The following is an 18,304-nucleotide window of genomic DNA, read 5'->3' on the forward strand; positions in this document are numbered from 1 at the left end:
CACTTGAGGAATTTGCAGCCTAAGAAAGTATTACTTTAAATCCACATTTCATACAGAAACAATACAGATTTACATTTTTGTTTCTCAATGTGTTTGGGAAAATACATGCAAAATTTCAGTACCATCACTTGTATAATATAGATTCTGGAGTGAAACTGAAAAGTAAGTCAGAAAATTGTTCAAATATCTCCTAAATGAAAAACCAGCAGTAGCTGCAGAACTTACCTGAACTTCTGGATTCTGAGAGAAACTCCTCAACAGCCTCTTTAGCAAGTTGCACTCCTGACTGCAAGAGCAAGGCTGCCTCCTCTGACTTCAAATTAAGATACTTAACAAATCCTGCCACACTCGCTTGGTATGTGGCTGTGATAATGACATCAGCACCACTGCAAAGGTACCTAGAAGTAAAACAATATACTTAAAAATAGTTTTAATGTTAAAATTCAGGAAAAGGGCAAAATTGTTGTGCTGGATCTCTGCCCTTTTAGTACCCTGTTGAATCTACTGGCAATATTTTTGAATGGCATAGGAAGTGTCAGTAGGTTTACCATCAGACATAGGTAAATTAGCCAACATATGACATGAATTTAACACTATCCCAAATTTCCAGGGTCTACACCCAGCATATCGCTGATTAATCTACCTGCCCACATAAAATGAGTTTCCAGGGCTGCTATGCTCTCTATTCATTGTGGATTTAAACAACATTACAGTAAGACTGGCAGGAATATTGTGATGCTTTCTTCTTGTTCTTTCCTGTTTCTTTTTAGGTGGTTAAGACTTTGTGCCAATTGTTATGGCACTGCCGCCTTTTTCCAACATCCACAATAAAACAGTTTTTCAAACAAAATCAACCTTGAATTAATAGATGTAGACTATACCTCAATTGGTCAGAAGAGCAATGCTTGTATCGGCTCAAATTCACAAGGAAATCAGTAACGAAGTGATGCCCCTGCCTCAAAGATGACCTGCAGTCAAACCTCATCGTAGGCACGGCACTGCCAGTGACTGAAGGCCCTTACATAGAAGTTTACAGCGCAGAAGGCGGCCATTTCGGCCCATCGTGTCCGCGCCGGCTGACAAAGTGCCGCAGCGGCCCTTGGTCAGCAGCCCTAAAGGTTATATATAAACCCATGAACAATGACGGAAAGGCAAAGAGCACCCAGCCCAACCAGTCCGCCTCACACAACTGCAACACACCCCTTATACTGAAACATTCTACATTCCACCCCAACTGGAGCCTTTATATCTCAGGCTCATTCAAGGCATGCTGCACTGCTGTTCTGCAGGGAGAGTTCTGTGGAATGCCAAACAGCGCAACCCTTCTCATACCCACCTCCGGCAGCATAACGGTTGCATTTTTAAGGTTAACTTTGATATTTGTCCTGGCCAATATTTATCCCTCAATCAACATATCAAAAAAACAGAATATCTGGTCATTATCACATTGCTGTTTGTGGGAGCGTGCTTCTGTACAAATTGGCTGCCGCGTTTCCTACATTCCAACAGTGACTACACTCCAAAAGTACTTCATTGGCTGTAAAGCGCTTTGAGACATGCTGTGGTTGTGAAAGGCGCTATATAAATCCGAGTGAGTCAGTCTTTTTCAATTTCAGCGTTTTTAAATGTCCATCTGCTCGCAAATTTGCACTCTTCAAAGTAAAAATTCAGCCCATAATTGGAGCATCTGCAACGTTCTCACCTACTTCTTTTAAAACTCTGGATGAAAACCATCTGGTCCTGGGTATTTGTCACACTTTAGTGCCATTATTTTCTTCATTACTGTTAGGAAACAGGAAACATAGGAACATAAAAATGTAGGCCACTTAGCCCCTCAAGCCTGTTTTACCATTCAATGAGATCAAGGCTGATCTGCGATCGAACGCCATATACCCATCTTTGGCCCAGATCCCTTCATTCATTTGGTTAACAAAAAGCTATTAATCTCCGATTTTCACCACGCGACAAAACCAAGAAAAATGTAGGGAGCAGCACCAACCTTTGTACATGGCCTTCTTTGACTTCACAAAGGCCTTCGACTCAGTCAACCGAGGTCGGAGGAGTTCATCCGAAGGAAGCCTCCGACCGGAATTTTAGCCGTTAGTTTCCTTAGGATTTCCAGAACACTGTCCTCTTCCTCTACTGTAAATACTGATGCAAAGTAATTATTTAGCATATCTGCCATTTCCCCATTTTCATTTATATTGGCCCTGAAAGGTGGCCTCACCAGGTCCATATGGAGCTGGTACTATCTGTTTTGTCACCCTTTGCTGTTCATTCTATCTCTCTCATTCACCAGGATGTGTGTTATATTTTGCATTCTTGTATGCTTTTCCGTTTAATTTGTTGTCCCTGACCTTTTTACTCGTCCATGGCTTTTTTTTTGGCAAGTAGAGTTCATGCCCCTTTGGGGTATAAACTAGTTCTGTGTCACATTAAAAGTCCTTTTTGAACACCTCCCACTGATCATCTGTTGTTTTACCCATTAAACCCATTCACCAGCTGCAGCAACTTGAGCTCTGCATCTTGGAGCAGGAGCAGTGCATCCGCAAGACTGAGAATTTCATGGATAGCACATTTCTAGAGGTAGTCACGCTGCAGCTTAAGAGTGTGTAGGCAGAGAGGCAAGGGGTGACCACCAGACAGAAGAGGACGACGAGCAGGTAATGCAGAGTCCAGAGTCCATCTCATTCTCCAACCAGTATTCTGTTCTGAGTACTGGTGAGGGCGATGGTGCCTCTGAGAAGTGCAGCCAGAGCCAAGTCCACGGCACCAGGGGTGGCTCAGCTGCACAGGAAGGATGGAGGTGGGGGGGGGGCGGAGGAAGAAGAATGGAAGAGCAATAGTGGTAAGGGATTCCATAGTCAGGGGAGTAGACAGGCGTTTCTGCGGCTGCAGATGTGACTCCAGGATGGTAGTTGCCTCCCTGGTGCCAGAGTCAAGGATGTCAGAGTGGCTGCAAGACATTCTGGGATGAGAGGGTGAACCGCAAGAGGTCATGGTCCATATCGGGACCAATGACATAGGTGCAAAGAGGGATGAGGTCCTGCAGGCACAGTTTAGGGAGCTAGGAGAGAGATTAAAAAGCAGGACCTTAAATGTAGTAATCTCTGGGCTCTGGGTTACTGCCGGTGCCACGTGCTAGTGAGCACAGAAATAGGAGGATAGAGAAGATGAATGCGTGGCTGGAGAGATGGTGCAGGTGGGAGGGCTTTAGATTCCTGAGGCATTGGGACCGTTTCTGGGGGAGGTGGGACCTGTACAAGTCGGACAGGTTGCACCAGAGCTCGCTGTTGGGAGGGTTTAAACTGGCTTGGCAGGGGGATGGGAACTCGAGAATAGATTCAGTGGGGAGCGAAGCAAAGCTGGAATTGGGCAGCACAAAAGTAGAAAGTGAATTTCGAAGACAGAGGAAACAAGGGCTGGAAAATAGATAAATGAGTTTGGCACCACTAAATGGTATATACTTCAATGTAAGTAGTATAGGAAATAAGGCAGATGAGCTGAGAGACACTTGGGAGTACAATATTATTGCTATTACTGAGACACATGGCTGAAAGAAGGGCAGGTATGGCAGCTCAACATTCCTGGTTACAGGGTTTTTAGACAGGACAGAGGGGGGGGGGGGGGGGTTTAAAAAAACACAGGGTGGGGGGGGGGGGATCGTAAAGAAACAATTACAGCTGTGAGAAGGGATATGATGTTAGAGGGGTCATCAAACAAGGCCATATGGACAGAATTAAAAGAACAAAAAAGGGGCGATCACACTACTGGGAGTGTACTATAGACTCCCAAACAGCCAGAGGGAGATAGAACAAATGTGGGCAAATTGCTGTGAAGTGCAAAAACTATTGACCTGTAATAGTGGGGGATTTTAACTACCCTAATATTAACTGGGAGAAAAGTAGTGCGAATGGTACAGAGGGTGCGGAATGTCTAAAATATATTCAGGAGTACTTCTTTAGCCAGTATGTAACAAGCCCAAGAAGGGAGGGGGCGGTTCTGAACTTGGTTTAGGGGAATGAAGAGGGGCAGGTGGAAGGGTTATCAGTGGGAGAGCTTTTTGGTGCAAGTGATCATAATTCAGTAAGATTTTGGGTAGTTATGGAAAAGGACAAATTGGGGTAAAGCCAAAGTGGATTGGAAACGGCTACTTGAGGCAAATCAGAGTCAGAGAAGTGGGAGGCATTTAAGGAGGAGATCCTGAGGGTACAAAACAAGTATGTTCCCTTAAAAAAAAAGGGTGGGGCTAACAAATCTAGAGCCCCCTGCATGTCAAGGGATATACAGGATAAGATAAAGAATAGAAGGGAAGCTTATGACAGATACAGAGAACTCAATACTGCAGAAATTCTAGAGGTGTATAAGAAGTGCAGGGGTCCAATTAATAAAAATATCAAGAAAGCAAAGAGAGCATGAAAGAATGTTGGCAAGTAAAATCAGGGAGACCCAAAAGATGTTTTATAAATACATTGAGCAAGAGGATAACTAGAGCAAGAGTGGGGCCTATTAGAGACCACAAAGAAAATCTGTGTGTGGAGGCATCTGTTTTCACAAGAGAGGGGCGATGCAGACTTTGCAACCAGGGAGGCGGCGTGTGAAATATTAGACGAGATAAACAGTGAGAGGGGAAGTATTAAGGGGCTCAGCAGCTTTGAAAGTGGATAAATCCCCAGGCCTGAAAGAAATGCGTGCAGTCTGGTCACCGCATTACAGGAAGGACGTGACTGCACTTGAGGGTACTGAAGAGACTTACGAGTATGTTGCTGGAGTGGAGAATCTTAGCTATGAGGACAGATTGGATAGGCTGGATTTGTTTTCCTTAGAACAGAGGAGGCTGTTAACTAAATCTGGCTCATTGCTCATTATTAATTCTAATAAGGCCTGCCCCTTTGTTGATTCTCAGATATACTGCTGCAGAAAACTATCCTGAACACACTCAGGAAACTCATTCCCTTTCTGACATGAGTGTGTCTGCTTATCCCAATCTAATGGAAGTTAAAATTCCCCTATGGAAGCCACTCTGCCTTTGCTACACGCTGGTCTAATCTCTGCATTAATACATTCTGCTACTTCACAGATAATATCAGGATGCCTGTATACAACTCCCACTACATTCTTAAATCCTTTTCTATTTCTTAATTCTACCCAAAAAGTCTCCCCTGCCTGCTTACCTCTCCTTATATCATCACTTATCACAGAAGTAATTTAATCTTTAATCACTAATGCTACTCCTCTCCCTCTATCAGATTTCCTATTCTTCCCATAGACCCTCTCACCTGGTATATTTAGTTCCCAGTTCTGACCAGCTTGCAGCCATGTCTTAAGTAATGGATACCATGCCGTATCCTCCAAGTTGAATTTGCACCTGTAATTCAATTTGTTCCTTATACTCCATGCGTTTGGATAAAGAAAACTTATTTGGGCCACACACCCTAACCAACATTCCCTCTAAGATGCGTTGGTTCGCTGCCATGCAGCGATCTGTAAGGTACTACGCACTGAAATTCACACGCCACACACAACAGTGAGCTGGAGTGGGGGGAGGGGCCCAATACCCAAAGTGCGAACAACTGGAGAGACCGCGGCATAAAGTGCACCTGAGCCTGTGAATGGAGGAACAACCAGCTGGAGCTGGCAGGGTGGGGAAAAAGGGATAAGAGCAGGGCGCGGCAGAATTTCATTTAGTGGGCTTACAGCTCTTGCGTAGCGCAGAATGTCTGGATTGAAAGTGATGAACATGCTCTCGGTCATGGCTAAGTAGGAGTGTGTGCTGTATAAGCGCGGGTCCTGGGGTAATGGTGGGAGTGGGGTTAGCAACAGCACGAGAATTGATGGAGTGTCCGATCTTCTGTAGCCTTTGGTGCTTTGTGGATTTCTGTAGCAATGTCACGTTCAATGTAAATGTAACACTGTGCAAAAAAGCAGCACACCATGGAACCAAAAAAATCTGCAAACTGTAATCAGGAAGGCGAATGGAATGTTGGCCTTCATTGCGAGAGGGATGGAGTACAAAAGCAGGGAGGTCCTGCTGCAACTGTATAGGGTATTGGTGAGGCCGCACCTGGAGTACTGCGTGAGGTTTTGGTCACCTTACTTAAGGAAGGATATACTGGCTTTGGAGGGGTCACAGAGACGATTCACTAAGCTAATTCCGGAGATGAGGGGGTTACCTTATGATGATAGATTGAGTAGACTGGGTCTTTACTCGTTGGAGTTCAGAAGGATGAGGGGTGATCTTATAGAAACATTTAAAATAATGAAAGGGATAGACAAGATAGAGGCAGAGAGGTTGTTTCCACTGGTAGGGGAAACTAGAACTGGGGGCACAGCCTCAAAATACGGGGGAGCCAATTTAAAACTGAGTTGAGAAGGAATTTCTTCTCCCAGAGGGTTGTGAATCTGTGGAATTCTCTGCCCAAGGAAGCAGTTGAGGCTAGCTCATTGAATGTATTCAAGTCACAGATAGATAGATTTTTAACCAATAAGGGAATTAAGAGTTATGGGGAGCAGGCGGGTAAGTGGAGCTGAGTCCACAGCCAGATCAGCCATGATCTTGTTGAATGGCGGAGCAGGCTCGAGGGGCTAGATGGCCGACTCCTGTTCCTAATTCTTATGTTCTAGTCAACAATGTAGAAATTACATCTAAGGGTGCAAGGTTGTTTTGAATAAAGTTAATATATTTTTTAAACAATGTAACTATTTGTACTACACTTTTTTTTGACAGACAGGCATCTGTCCGGCACTTCGGCTGGGGGAGGCCTGCACTTGGACTGGGATAAGGCACTTTGGTTGGGGGGGGGGGGGGAAAAGAGATGTACTTGGACTGGGGTAAAGCACTTTGGCTGGCCCTTGCTGTCTTCTGGGGAGCTCTGTCCTCTGTCTCTTCAGGAAGTCAAAGTGGATTGAGTTACAATTTGCAAAGTCAGTGAAACCTTGGAATGGGCGGTTCCAGTTACACATTCCTGTGAAAGTTCAGGCTGTGGCTTATCCTCCAAGGGACCAATCAGAAACAAAGGGTGGAGCATGGCAGCCATTTTGGCAGTACAAATAAATGTGTCCTTTTTTAAATGAATGGATCTTAAACTAAATATGGATGCTAATGAAAGCTTGTGTTGCAAATGTTCGCCATTGCTTCTTTACATCTGTGCGATTGGGAGAAATTAAATGCTGCCCACCATCTATGAGGCCGATGTGATTTTGTGCAGATAAGTGAAGGGGTTTTTCCACTATGAGCTCTAAGCGGTTGCATTTGAGGCCGTGCTTTAGCCAGTGGGCTTTCCGGTACCCAACCTTTACAGGCATTTATAAAAATTGGGTAGGTCTAGTCTTTGAAGAGTGGGCTGCAAGTCAAGGCTCTACGAACCTGAGCTTGATATTCTACCAATATTGAAAATTATTACAACAAAGCCACAGACAAATAAAAAAAGAAGTCACCGTGGGCATTACACATTTGCAGAACTGATGCAAGATCAATGTGACACTCTTACAGGGGAAAGGCAGCCAGTAAACACACAGCAGAAGAGACTGTTATTACTAAGAATCACACATAGCACTATTATCTGTCAGACAGCACTTTATACATTTGCACAAAGAGCTATTCGCTCTGAAGTGAGAGAAAAGTCAGACACTTTTACTGAGACCTGCCAGTGAGAACACTGCTGCCCAGAGAGCAGCCAGTCTCGAGGTGCTCTTGCCAAAAGTAATTTTTGTTGTTGCCGTTTTCCATAATAGCTGCGTTGGGACATCTCATCCGCAAGATCAAATCCATTACATACATTTCGGCAAGGCTTGACTTTGCCATTTCGCCCAGCACCCACTGACATCGACCAACGGTGCTCTCCTTCCTGCCTTTGGGCAACCAGCCGCACCAGTGCTGACACCCCTTCGCTTGTCGTGCCTTATATGGTGCACAACATTCCACTGCCACCACACCAAATCCAGTCCACTAACATAAGCTTTGCTGGCCGTCAGAACAGGCAACCCAGACTTGCTTCACCCCAAAAATTATATTCCCGCTATAAACGCATCTCTATCTTTGATATTGTTTCTTCTCTGCCGGCCTGATAGGACATGTAAGCATTAGCTGCCTCTGACAAGACAGTGCTGCATATGCCCGTCTACAGGAGTGCCTGTTTAAAGGGAGCACTTGCTCAAATCTCAATTAACACCTCGTTAGTGCTGCCATGTATCCTTCGTAAGAAAGAAGACTTGGATTTATATAGCGCCTTTCACGACCACCGGACGATTCAAAGCACTTTACAGCCAATTAAGTATTTTTGGAGAGTCAATGTTGTAATGTAGGAAATGCAGCTGCCAATTTGCGCACAAGCAAGCTCCCACAAAAAGCAATATGATAATGATCAGATAATATGTTTTTTGTTAAGTTGATTGAGGAATAAATATTGGCCAGGACACCGGGGATAACTCCTCTGCTTTTCTTCGACTTAGTGATATGGGATCTTTTACGTCCACATGAGACATCAGACGGGGCCTCGGCTTAATGTCTCATCTGAAAGACAGCACCTCCGACAGTGCAGTGCTCCCTCAGCACTGCACTGGAGTGTCAGCCTAGATTCTTTTTGTGCTCGAGTCCCTGGAGTGGGACTTGAACCCACAAGCTTCAATCTAGGAAAACAACTGGAAAGGGGGCATCCTGTTTTGCATGCTGGGTTGCAGTTGACTTCTGTTGTAGTTGAAATGAGCGCAGTAGCTCCAATAGTTTACAAAGATCAGAGTGAAAATAGGACAGCAGTCACAACACGCACATCATAACAAACATTTAAAGCAATATGATACAACGTGACCTTAAAATGCTTGGCTGGTTATATTCTGCACTTGTCCCACTTCCGAAAGTTGTTTACTGACAAATTCACAATTGCGATTCAATTTGCATTTATTTATATAAATAGTTTGTTTAAAATGTATATGTTATGTCCCTTACCCTAGCACCAGGTTAGCAACATACCATGCGAGACTCTCGATCCTGCTTACAAAGAATGCTATCTGTTCCCCTAATTATTGAATACCCTACAACGACCACATTACACTTTTCCTCCTACTCCCCCCTTTGGACAGCCTCCTGCTCCAAGATGCCATGGTCAGCATTCTGGTTGTCCTTCCAACAATCTTCATCCTTGTCCTCACAGGTAGCAAGTACATTGTACCTGTTGGATAGGATCAGTTTCTACAGGTCCTTGTTCTGTATCTCATCTGAGTTTGTGTTTAGGTATTCATTTCTATCTCAATGAACCCAGAAGAAATGAAAAGCTAGGAGCATGCAGTTTTGGATATATCTCTTGGATCTTTTGTGCTAAGTTTATCAAATTAATGGAATGCTTCCTGAACTCCAACTTGATTCAGGACCCCAGACCATTTGCACATTACCCAGCACTTACATAGAAACATAGAAAATAGGTGGAATAGGCCATTTGGCCAGTCGAGCCTGCACCACCATTTGATACGATCATGGCTGATCATTCCCTCAGTACCCCTTTCCTGCTTTCTCTCCATACCCCTTGATCCCTTTAGCCGTAAGGGCCATATCTAGCTCCCTCTTGAATATATCCAATGAACTGGCATCAACAACTCTCTGCGGCAGGGAATTCCATAGGTTAACAACTCTCTGAGTGAAGAAGTTTCTCCTCATCTCAGTCCTAAATGGCCTACCCCTTATCCCAAGACTGTGTCCCCTGGTTCTGGACTTACCCAACATCGGGAACAATCTACCCGCATCGAATCTGTCCCGTCCCGTCAGAATCTTGTACGTTTCTATGAGATCCCCTCTCATCCTTCTAAACTCCAATGTATAAAGGACCAGTTGATCCAGTCTCTCCTCATATGTCAGTCCAGCCATCCCAGGAATCAGTCTGGTGAACCTTTGCTACACTCCCTCAATAGCAAGAACGTCCTTCCTCAGATTAGGAGACCAAAACTGAACACAATATTCCAGGTGAGGCTTCACCAAGGCCCTGTACAACTGCAGAAAGACCTTCCTGCTCCGATACTCAAATCTTGTAGCTATGAAGGCCAACATACCATTTGCCTTCTTCACCGCCTGCTGTACCTGCATGCCAACTTTCAATGACTGATGAACCATAACACCCAGGTCTCGTTGCACCTCCCCTTTTCCTAATCTGCCACCATTCAGATAATATTCTGTCTTCGCGTTTTTGCCCCCAAAGTGGATAACCTCACATTTATCCACATTATACTGCATCTGCCATGCATTTGGCCACTCACTAAGTCACCCTGCAGCCTCTTAGCGTCCCCCTCACAGCTCACACCGCCACCCAGTTTAGTGTCATCTGCGAACTTGGAGATATTCCACTCAATTCCTTCATCCAAATCATTGATGTATATTGTAAAGAGCTGGGGTCCCAGCACTGAGCTCTGCGGCACTCCACTAGTCACTGCCTGCCATTCTGAAAAGGACCCGTTTATCCCGACTCTCTGCTTCCTTTCTGCCAACCAGTTCTCTATCCACGTCAGTATATTACCCCCAATACCATGTGCTTTGATTTTGCACACCAATCTCTTGTGTGGGATCACTCTACTGGTTACATCCTCAAAAAATTCCAGAAGATTTGTCAAGCGTGATTTCCCCTTCATAAATCCATGCTGACTTGGACCGATCCTGTCACTGCTTTCCAAATGCAGCGCTATTTCATCCTTAATAATTGATTCCAACATTTTACCCACTACTGATGTCAGGCTAACCGGTCTATAATTCCCCATTTTCTCTCTCCCTCCCTTTTTAAAAAGTGGTGTTACATTAGCTACCCTCCAGTCCATAGGAACTGATCCAGAGTCGATAGACTGTTGGAAAATGATCACCAATGCATCCACTATTTCTAGGGCCACTTCCTTAAGTACTCTGGGATGCAGACTATCAGGCCCCGGGGGTTTATTGGCCTTCAATCCCATCAATTTGCCTAACACAATTTCCTGCCCAAGGATATACTTCAGTTCCTCCTTCTCACTAGATCCTCGGTCTCCTAGTACTTCCGGAAGGTTGTTTGTGTCTTCCTTCGTGAAGACAGAACCAAAGTATTTGTTCAATTGGTCTGCCATTTCTTTGTTCGCCATTATAAATTCACCTGATTCTGACTGCAATCTTTTTCTCTTCACATATTTATAGAAGCTTTTGAAGTCAGTTTTTATGTTCCCGGCAAGCTTTTTCTCGTACTCTATTTTCCCCCTCTTAATTAAACCCTTTGTCCTCCTCTGCTGAATTCGAAATTTCTCCCAGCCCTCAGGTTTGCTGCTTTTTCTGGCCAATTTATATGCCTCTTCCTTGGATTTAACACTATCCTTAATTTCCCTTGTTAGCCACAGTTGAGCCACCTTCCCCGTTTTATTTTTACTCCAGACAGGGATGTACAATTGCTGAAGTTCATCCATGTGATCTTTAAATGTTTGCCATTGCCTATCCACCATCTTTAGGTATCATTCGCCAGCCTATTCTAGCCAATTCACACCTCAAACCATCAAAGTTACCTTTCCTTAAGTTCAGGATCCTAGTTTCTGAATTAACTGTGTCACTCTCCATCTTAATAAAGGTTATGGTTACTCTTCCCCAAGGGGTCTCGCACAACAAGATTGCTAATTAGTCCTTTCTCATTACACATCACCCAGTCTAGGATGGCCAGCTCCCTGGTTGCTTCCTCGACATATTGGCCCAAGTTTCCACAAGAAAAAAAACGGGCGCCCCTCTGAGCGCCTAAAAAAATCCTCGGTATTCTCCACCTACTTACAGGTCCTCTGGCACTGGGCGCAGCCAGCACGAGCTGTGGGGGGGGCGGAGCCAGGTCCCTGCGCTGAAAACAGTGCCGGGACCTCTGCACATGCGCGCTACAGTCGGCACGCAAGTGCAGTAGCTCCAGGCGCCGAAGTGTGTGGGAGGGGCCCGAAGCACGCAGCCCCTAGCCCTGGCTGAATGGCCTCACTGGGGCTGTGTCAATGAGGCTCCTCCCACGGCCAGCTCCTGCTTCCCCCCCCCCCCCCCGACCAGACCCGACACTCGCTCCCCCCCCCCGCCGACCAGACCCGACCCGACACCCGCTCCCCCCCCCGCCGACCAGACACCCGCGCCCCCCCGCCGGCCGACCAGACACCCGCTTCCCCCCCCCCCCCCGCCGACCCGACGCCCGCTTCCCCCCCGGCTCCCGCCGACCAGACACCCGCTCCCCCCGCCCCGCCTACCAGAACCGACCCGCCGACCAGACCCGGCCCGACACCCGCTCCCCCCGCCGACCCGACCCGACACCTGCTCCCCCCCCGCCCCGACACCCGCTCCCCCACCCCACCCCGACACCCGCTCCCCCCGCCGACCCGACCCGACACCCGCTCCCCCCCCGCCCCGACACCCGCTCCCCACCCCGCCCCGACACCCGCTCCCCCCCCGCCCCGACACCTGCTCCCCACCCCGCCCCGACACCCGCTCCCCCCCCGCCCCGACACCCGCCCCCCCCCCCGACTGACCCGACCCGCGCTCCTGTTCCCCGACCCGCCCCCCCCCTCTCTCTCTCTCTCTCTCTCTCTCTCTCTCTCTCCTCGCCTCCCTCCTCTCTCTCTCCTCGCCCCCCTCCTCTCTCTCGCTCCTCGCCCCCCTACTCTCGCTCTCTCCTCGCCCCCCTCCTCTCGCTCTCTCCTCGCCCCCCTCCTCTCGCTCTCTCCTCGCCCCCCTCCTCTCGCTCTCTCCTCGCCCCCCTCCTCTCGCTCTCTCCTCGCCCCCCTCCTCTCGCTCTCTCCTCGCCCCCCTTCTCTCTCTCTCTCTCTCTCTCCTCGCCCCCCTTCTCTCTCTCTCTCCTCGCCCCCCTCCTCTCTCTCTCTCTCTCCTCGCCCCCCTCCTCTCTCTCTCTCTCCGCCCCCCTTCCCTCTCTCTCTCCTCGCCCCCCTTCCCTCTCTCTCTCTCCTCGCCCCCCTTCCCTCTCTCTCTCCTCGCCCCCCTTCCTTCTCTCTCTCGCCCTCTCCCCTTCCTCTCTCTCTCCTCGCCCCCCTTCCCTCTCTCTCTCCTCGCCCCCCTTCCCTCTCTCTCTCCTCGCCCCCCTTCCCTCTCTCCTCTCCTCGCCCCCCTTCCCTCTCTCTCTCCTCGCCCCCCTTCCCTCTCTCTCTCCTCGCCCCTTCCTCTCTCTCTCCTCGCCCCCCTTCCCTCTCTCTCTCCTCGCCCCCCTTCCCTCTCTCTCTCCTCGCCCCCCTTCCCTCTCTCTCTCCTCGCCCCCCTTCTCTCTCTCCCCTCCTCTCTCTCCCTCCCCCTCTCTCTCTCTCTCTCCTCGCCCCCCTTCCTCTCTCTCTCTCTCGCCCTCTCTCTCTCTCTCTCTCCTCGCCCCCCTTCCCTCTCTCTCTCTCCTCGCCCCCCTTCCCTCTCTCTCTCCTCGCCCCCCTTCCCTCTCTCTCTCTCCTCGCCCCCCTTCCCTCTCTCTCTCCTCCGCCCCCCTTCCCTCTCTCTCTCTCCTCGCCCCCTTCCTCTCTCTCTCTCCTCGCCCCCCTTCCCTCTCTCTCTCTCTCGCCCCCCTTCTCTCTCTCCTCGCCCCCCTTCTCTTCTCCTCGCCCCCCCTTCTCTCTCCTCGCCCCCCTTCTCTCTCTCCTCGCCCCCCTTCTCTCTCTCCTCGCCCCCCTTCTCTCTCTCCTCGCCCCCCTTCTCTCTCTCCTCGCCCCCCTTCTCTCTCTTCTCCTCGCCCCCTTCTCTCTCTCCTCGCCCCCCTTCTCTCTCCTCGCCCCCCTTCTCTCTCTCCTCGCCCCCCTTCTCTCTCTCCTCGCCCCCTTCTCTCTCTCCTCGCCCCCCTTCTCTCTCTCCTCGCCCCCCTTCTCTCTCCTCGCCCCTCTTCTCAGAACCCCTTCTCTCTCTCCTCGCCCCCCTTCCTCTCTCCTCCCCCTTCTCTCTCTCCTCGCCCCCTTCTCTCTCTCCTCGCCCCCCCTTCTCTTCTCTCCTCGCCCCCTTCCTCTCTCTCCTCTCCTCCCTCCCTCGCCCCCCTTCTCTCTCTCTCTCCTCGCCCCCCTTTCTCTCTCTCTCCTCCTCTCCTCCCCCTTCTCTCTCCTCCTCCCTCTCTCGCCCCCTCCTCTCTCTCCCCCTCCCCCCCTTCCCTCTCTCTCTCTCCTCGCCCCCCTTCCCTCTCTCTCTCTCTCCTCGCACCCCTTCTCTCTCCTCGCCCCCTTCTCTCTCCTCGCCCCCCTTCTCTCCCTCGCCCCCCTTCTCTCTCTCTCTTCGCCCCCCTTCTTCTCTCTCTCTCTCTCTCTCTCACCTCGCCCCCTTCTCTCTCTCCTCGCCCCCCTTCTCTCTCTCCTCGCCCCCCTTCTCTCTCTCCTCGCCCCCTTCTCTCTCTCTCTCCTCGCCTCTCTCCTCGCCCCCCTTCTCTCTCTCTCTCCTCGCCCCCCTTCTCTCTTTCTCTCCTCGCCCCCCTTCTCTCTCTCTCTCTCTCTCCTCGCCCCCCTTCCCTCTCTCTCTCTCTCTCTCTCCTCGCCCCCCTTCCCTCTCTCTCTCTCTCCTCGCACCCCTTCTCTCTCCTCGCCCCCCTTCTCTCTCCTCGCCCCCCTTCTCTCTCCTCGCCCCCCTTCTCTCTCTCTCTTCGCCCCCCTTCTCTCTCTCTCTCTCTCTCTCTCACTCCTCGCCCCCCTTCTCTCACTCCTCGCCCCCCTTCTCTCTCTCCTCGCCCCCCTTCTCTCTCTCCTCGCCCCCCTTCTCTCTCTCCTCGCCCCCCTTCTCTCTCTCCTCGCCCCCCTTCTCTCTCTCCTCGCCCCCCTTCTCTCTCTCCTCGCCCCCCTTCTCTCTCTCCTCGCCCCCTTCTCTCTCTCCTCGCCCCCCTTCTCTCTCTCCTCGCCCCCTTCTCTCTCTCCTCGCCCCCTTCTCTCTCTCCTCGCCCCCCTTCTCTCTCTCTCTCTCTCTCCTCGCCCCCCTTCTCTCTCTCTCTCTCCTCGCCCCCCTTCTCTCTCTCTCTCTCTCCTCGCCCCCCTTCTCTCTCTCCTCCTCGCCCCCCTTCTCTCTCTCTCTCCTCGCCCCCCTTCTCTCTCTCTCTCTCTCTCCCTCGCCCCCTTTCTCTCTCTCTCTCTCTCTCTCTCTCTCCTCGCCCCCCTTCTCTCTCTCTCTCTCTCTCCTCGCCCCCCTTCTCTCTCTCTCTCCTCGCCCCCCTTCTCTCTCTCTCTCCTCGCCCCCCTTCTCTCTCTCTCTCTCTCTCTCCTCGCCCCCCTTCTCTCTCTCTCTCTCCTCGCCCCCCTTCCCTCTCTCTCTCTCTCCTCGCCCCCCTTCCCTCTCTCTCTCTCTCCTCGCACCCCTTCTCTCTCCTCGCACCCCTTCTCTCTCCTCGCCCCCCTTCTCTCTCCTCGCCCCCCTTCTCTCTCTCTCTCCTCGCCCCCCTTCTCTCTCTCTCTCCTCGCCCCCCTTCTCTCTCTCTCTCTCCTCGCCCCCCCTTCTCTCTCTCTCTCCTCGCCCCCCTTCTCTCTCTCTCTCTCTCTCTCCTCGCCCCCCTTCTCTCTCTCCTCGCCCTCCTCGCCCCCCTTCTCTCTCTCCTCGCCCCCCTTCTCTCTCTCCTCGCCCCCCTTCTCTCTCTCTCTCTCTCTCTCTCCTCGCCCCCCTTCTCTCTCTCCTCGCCCCCCTTCTCTCTCTCCTCGCCCCCTTCTCTCTCTCCTCGCCCCCCTTCTCTCTCTCCTCGCCCCCCTTCTCTCTCTCCTCGCCCCCCTTCTCTCTCTCCTCGCCCCCCTTCTCTCTCTCTCTCTCCTCGCCCCCCTTCTCTCTCTCTCTCTCCTCGCCCCCCTTCTCTCTCTCTCTCTCCTCGCCCCCCTTCTCTCTCTCTCTCTCTCCTGCCCCCCTTCTCTCTCTCTCTCTCTCCTCGCCCCCCTTCTCTCTCTCTCTCTCTCCTCGCCCCCCTTCTCTCTCTCTCTCTCTCCTCTCCTCGCCCCCCTTCTCTCTCCTCGCCCCCCTTCTCTCTCTCTCTCTCTCTCTCCTCGCCCCCTTCTCTCTTCTCTCTCTCTCCTCGCCCCCCTTCTCTCTCTCTCTCCTCGCCCCCCTTCTCTCTCTCTCTCTCTCTCTCCTCGCCCCCCTTCTCTCTCTCTCTCTCCTCGCCCCCCTTCTCTCTCTCTCTCTCCTCGCCCCCCTTCTCTCTCTCTCTCTCCTCGCCCCCCTTCTCTCTCTCTCCTCGCCCCCCTTCTCTCTCTCTCCTCGCCCCCCTTCTCTCTCTCTCTCTCTCTCCTCGCCCCCCTTCTCTCTCTCTCCTCGCCCCCCTTCTCTCTCTCTCTCTCTCTCTCCTCGCCCCCCTTCTCTCTCTCTCTCTCCTCGCCCCCCTTCTCTCTCTCTCTCCTCGCCCCCCTTCTCTCTCTCTCTCTCCTCGCCCCCCTTCTCTCTCTCTCTCCTCGCCCCCCTTCCTCTCTCTCTCTCTCCTCGCCCCCCTTCTCTCTCTCTCTCTCCTCGCCCCCCTTCTCTCTCTCTCTCTCCTCGCCCCCCTTCTCTCTCTCTCTCTCCTCGCCCCCCTTCTCTCTCTCTCTCTCTCCTCGCCCCCCTTCTCTCTCTCCTCGCCCCCCTTCTCTCTCTCTCTCTCCTCGCCCCCCTTCTCTCTCTCTCCTCGCCCCCCTTCTCTCTCTCTCCTCGCCCCCTTCTCTCTCTCTCCTCGCCCCCCTTCTCACTCTCACCCCCCTTCTCACTCTCACCCCTCTTCTCACTCTCACCCCCCTTCTCACTCTCACCCCCCTTCTCACTCTCACTCACTCTCGCCCCCCTTCTCACTCTCACTCTCTCTCCTCACCCCCCTTCTCTCCCTCCCTCCCTCTCGCTCAGCGGCACGAATGGCTGCAGAATTCTCCCTGGCTGAAGCACTTTCACACAGGTAGGAAGATGGTTTATTTAATCTTTTCGTGGCTTATAAATGTTTATTCAGGTTGGATTTATTTGTATAATATTTGTAGAAGTATAAATAAGGATTTATTGTCGAATTTAATGAGTTCCCTTCCCCTCCCCCTCGTTCTGGACGCCTAATTTGTAACCTGCGCCTGATTTTTTAATGTGTAGAACAGGTTTTTTCAGTTCTACAAAAATCTTCACTGGCTCCATTCTACTTTAGTTTGGAGTACATTTTCACTGTGGAAACTTTCAAATCAGGCGTCAGTGGCCGGACACGCCCCCTTGTGAAGAAAAAATTCTGTTCGAAACTAGAACTGTTCTACCTGACTAGAACTGCAGAAAAAAAAATGTGGAGAATTGCGATTTCTAAAATAGTCCGTTCTCCACCAGTTGCTCCTAAAAATCAGGCGCGAATCATGTGGAAACTTGGGCCCAATTGGTCTGGGAAACCATCCCTAATACACTCCAGGAAATCCTCCTCCACCGCATTGCTACCAGTTTGGTTAGCCCAATCAATATGTAGATTAAAGTCACCCATGATAACTGCTGTACCTTTATTGCATGCATCCCTAATTTCTTGTTTGATGCTGTCCCCAACCTTACTACTACTGTTTGGTGGTCTGTACACAACTCCCACTAGCGTTTTCTGCAGCTCTACCCATACCGATTCCACATCATCCAAGCTAATGTCCTTTCTTATTATTGCATTAATTTCCTCTTTAACCAGCAATGACACCGCGCCTCCTTTTCCTTCACCTTAATTTGATTGATTTCAGGACAAATTAAGCAATCAGTGTTCTGCTTTACCCTTGCTTTCATAATCATCATCGGCAGTCCCTCGGAATCGAGGAAGACTTGCTTCCACTCCTGAAGTGAGTTCTTTGGTGGCTGAACAGTCCAAAATGAGAGCCACAGAATCTGTCACAGGTGGGACAAATAGTAGTTGAGGGAAGGGGGGGCGGGGATGGGACTGGTTTGCTGCACGCTCTTTCTGCTGTCTGTGCTTGATTTCCTCATGCTCTCGGCGTTGAGACACGAGGTGCTCAGCGCCCTCCCGGATGCGCTTCCTCCAATTAGGATGGTCTTTGGCCAGGGACTCCTAGGTTTCAGTGGGGATGTCGCACTTTATCAGGGAGGCTTTGAGGGTGTCCTTGTAACGTTTCCGCTGCCCACCTTTGGCTCGTTTGCCATGAAGGAGCTCAGAGTAGAGCACTTGCTTTGGGAGTCTTGTGTCAGGCATGCGAACAATGTGGCCTGTCCAGCGGAGCTGATCGAGTGTGGTCAGTGCTTCAATGCTGGGGTTGTTAATCTGGACGAGGACGCTGATGTTGGTGCGTCTGTCCTCCCAGGGGATTTGCAGGATCGTGCAGAGACATCGTTGGTGGTATTTCTCCAGCGACTTGAGGTGTCTACTGCACATGGTCCATGTCTCTGAGCCATACAGGAGGGCGGGTATTATTACAGCCCTGTAGACCA

The 18,304-nt window shown here is 50.7% G+C and overlaps 2 protein-coding genes across 6 annotated transcripts in view; one reads left to right on the plus strand and one right to left on the minus strand.

Annotated features, from left to right (window-relative positions):
* ercc5 (excision repair cross-complementation group 5) overlaps window positions 1-18,304 on the plus strand; it is a 287,038-nt gene that overhangs the window by 175,157 nt on the left and 93,577 nt on the right. The gene's annotated exons all lie outside the window — the stretch shown is intronic.
* The window catches only part of LOC139275024 (homocysteine S-methyltransferase YbgG), an 85,244-nt gene that overhangs the window by 66,067 nt on the left and 873 nt on the right, over window positions 1-18,304 (minus strand). For all 5 annotated transcript variants that reach the window (XR_011595658.1, XM_070891892.1, XM_070891893.1 and 2 more), the window contains exons 2-4: window positions 2,000-2,151; window positions 1,703-1,782; window positions 226-398 (exon numbers count right to left, since the gene is read on the minus strand). Coding sequence is in view for 4 of the 5 variants with exons in the window: in XM_070891892.1 (XP_070747993.1) it covers window positions 226-398; window positions 1,703-1,734 (205 nt within the window). In the remaining variant the exon portion in view is untranslated. The remainder of the gene's footprint in view (window positions 1-225; window positions 399-1,702; window positions 1,783-1,999; window positions 2,152-18,304) is intronic.

Source organism: Pristiophorus japonicus, chromosome 10 (genome assembly GCF_044704955.1).
Source record: "Pristiophorus japonicus isolate sPriJap1 chromosome 10, sPriJap1.hap1, whole genome shotgun sequence".
NCBI lineage: Eukaryota > Metazoa > Chordata > Chondrichthyes > Pristiophoridae > Pristiophorus > Pristiophorus japonicus.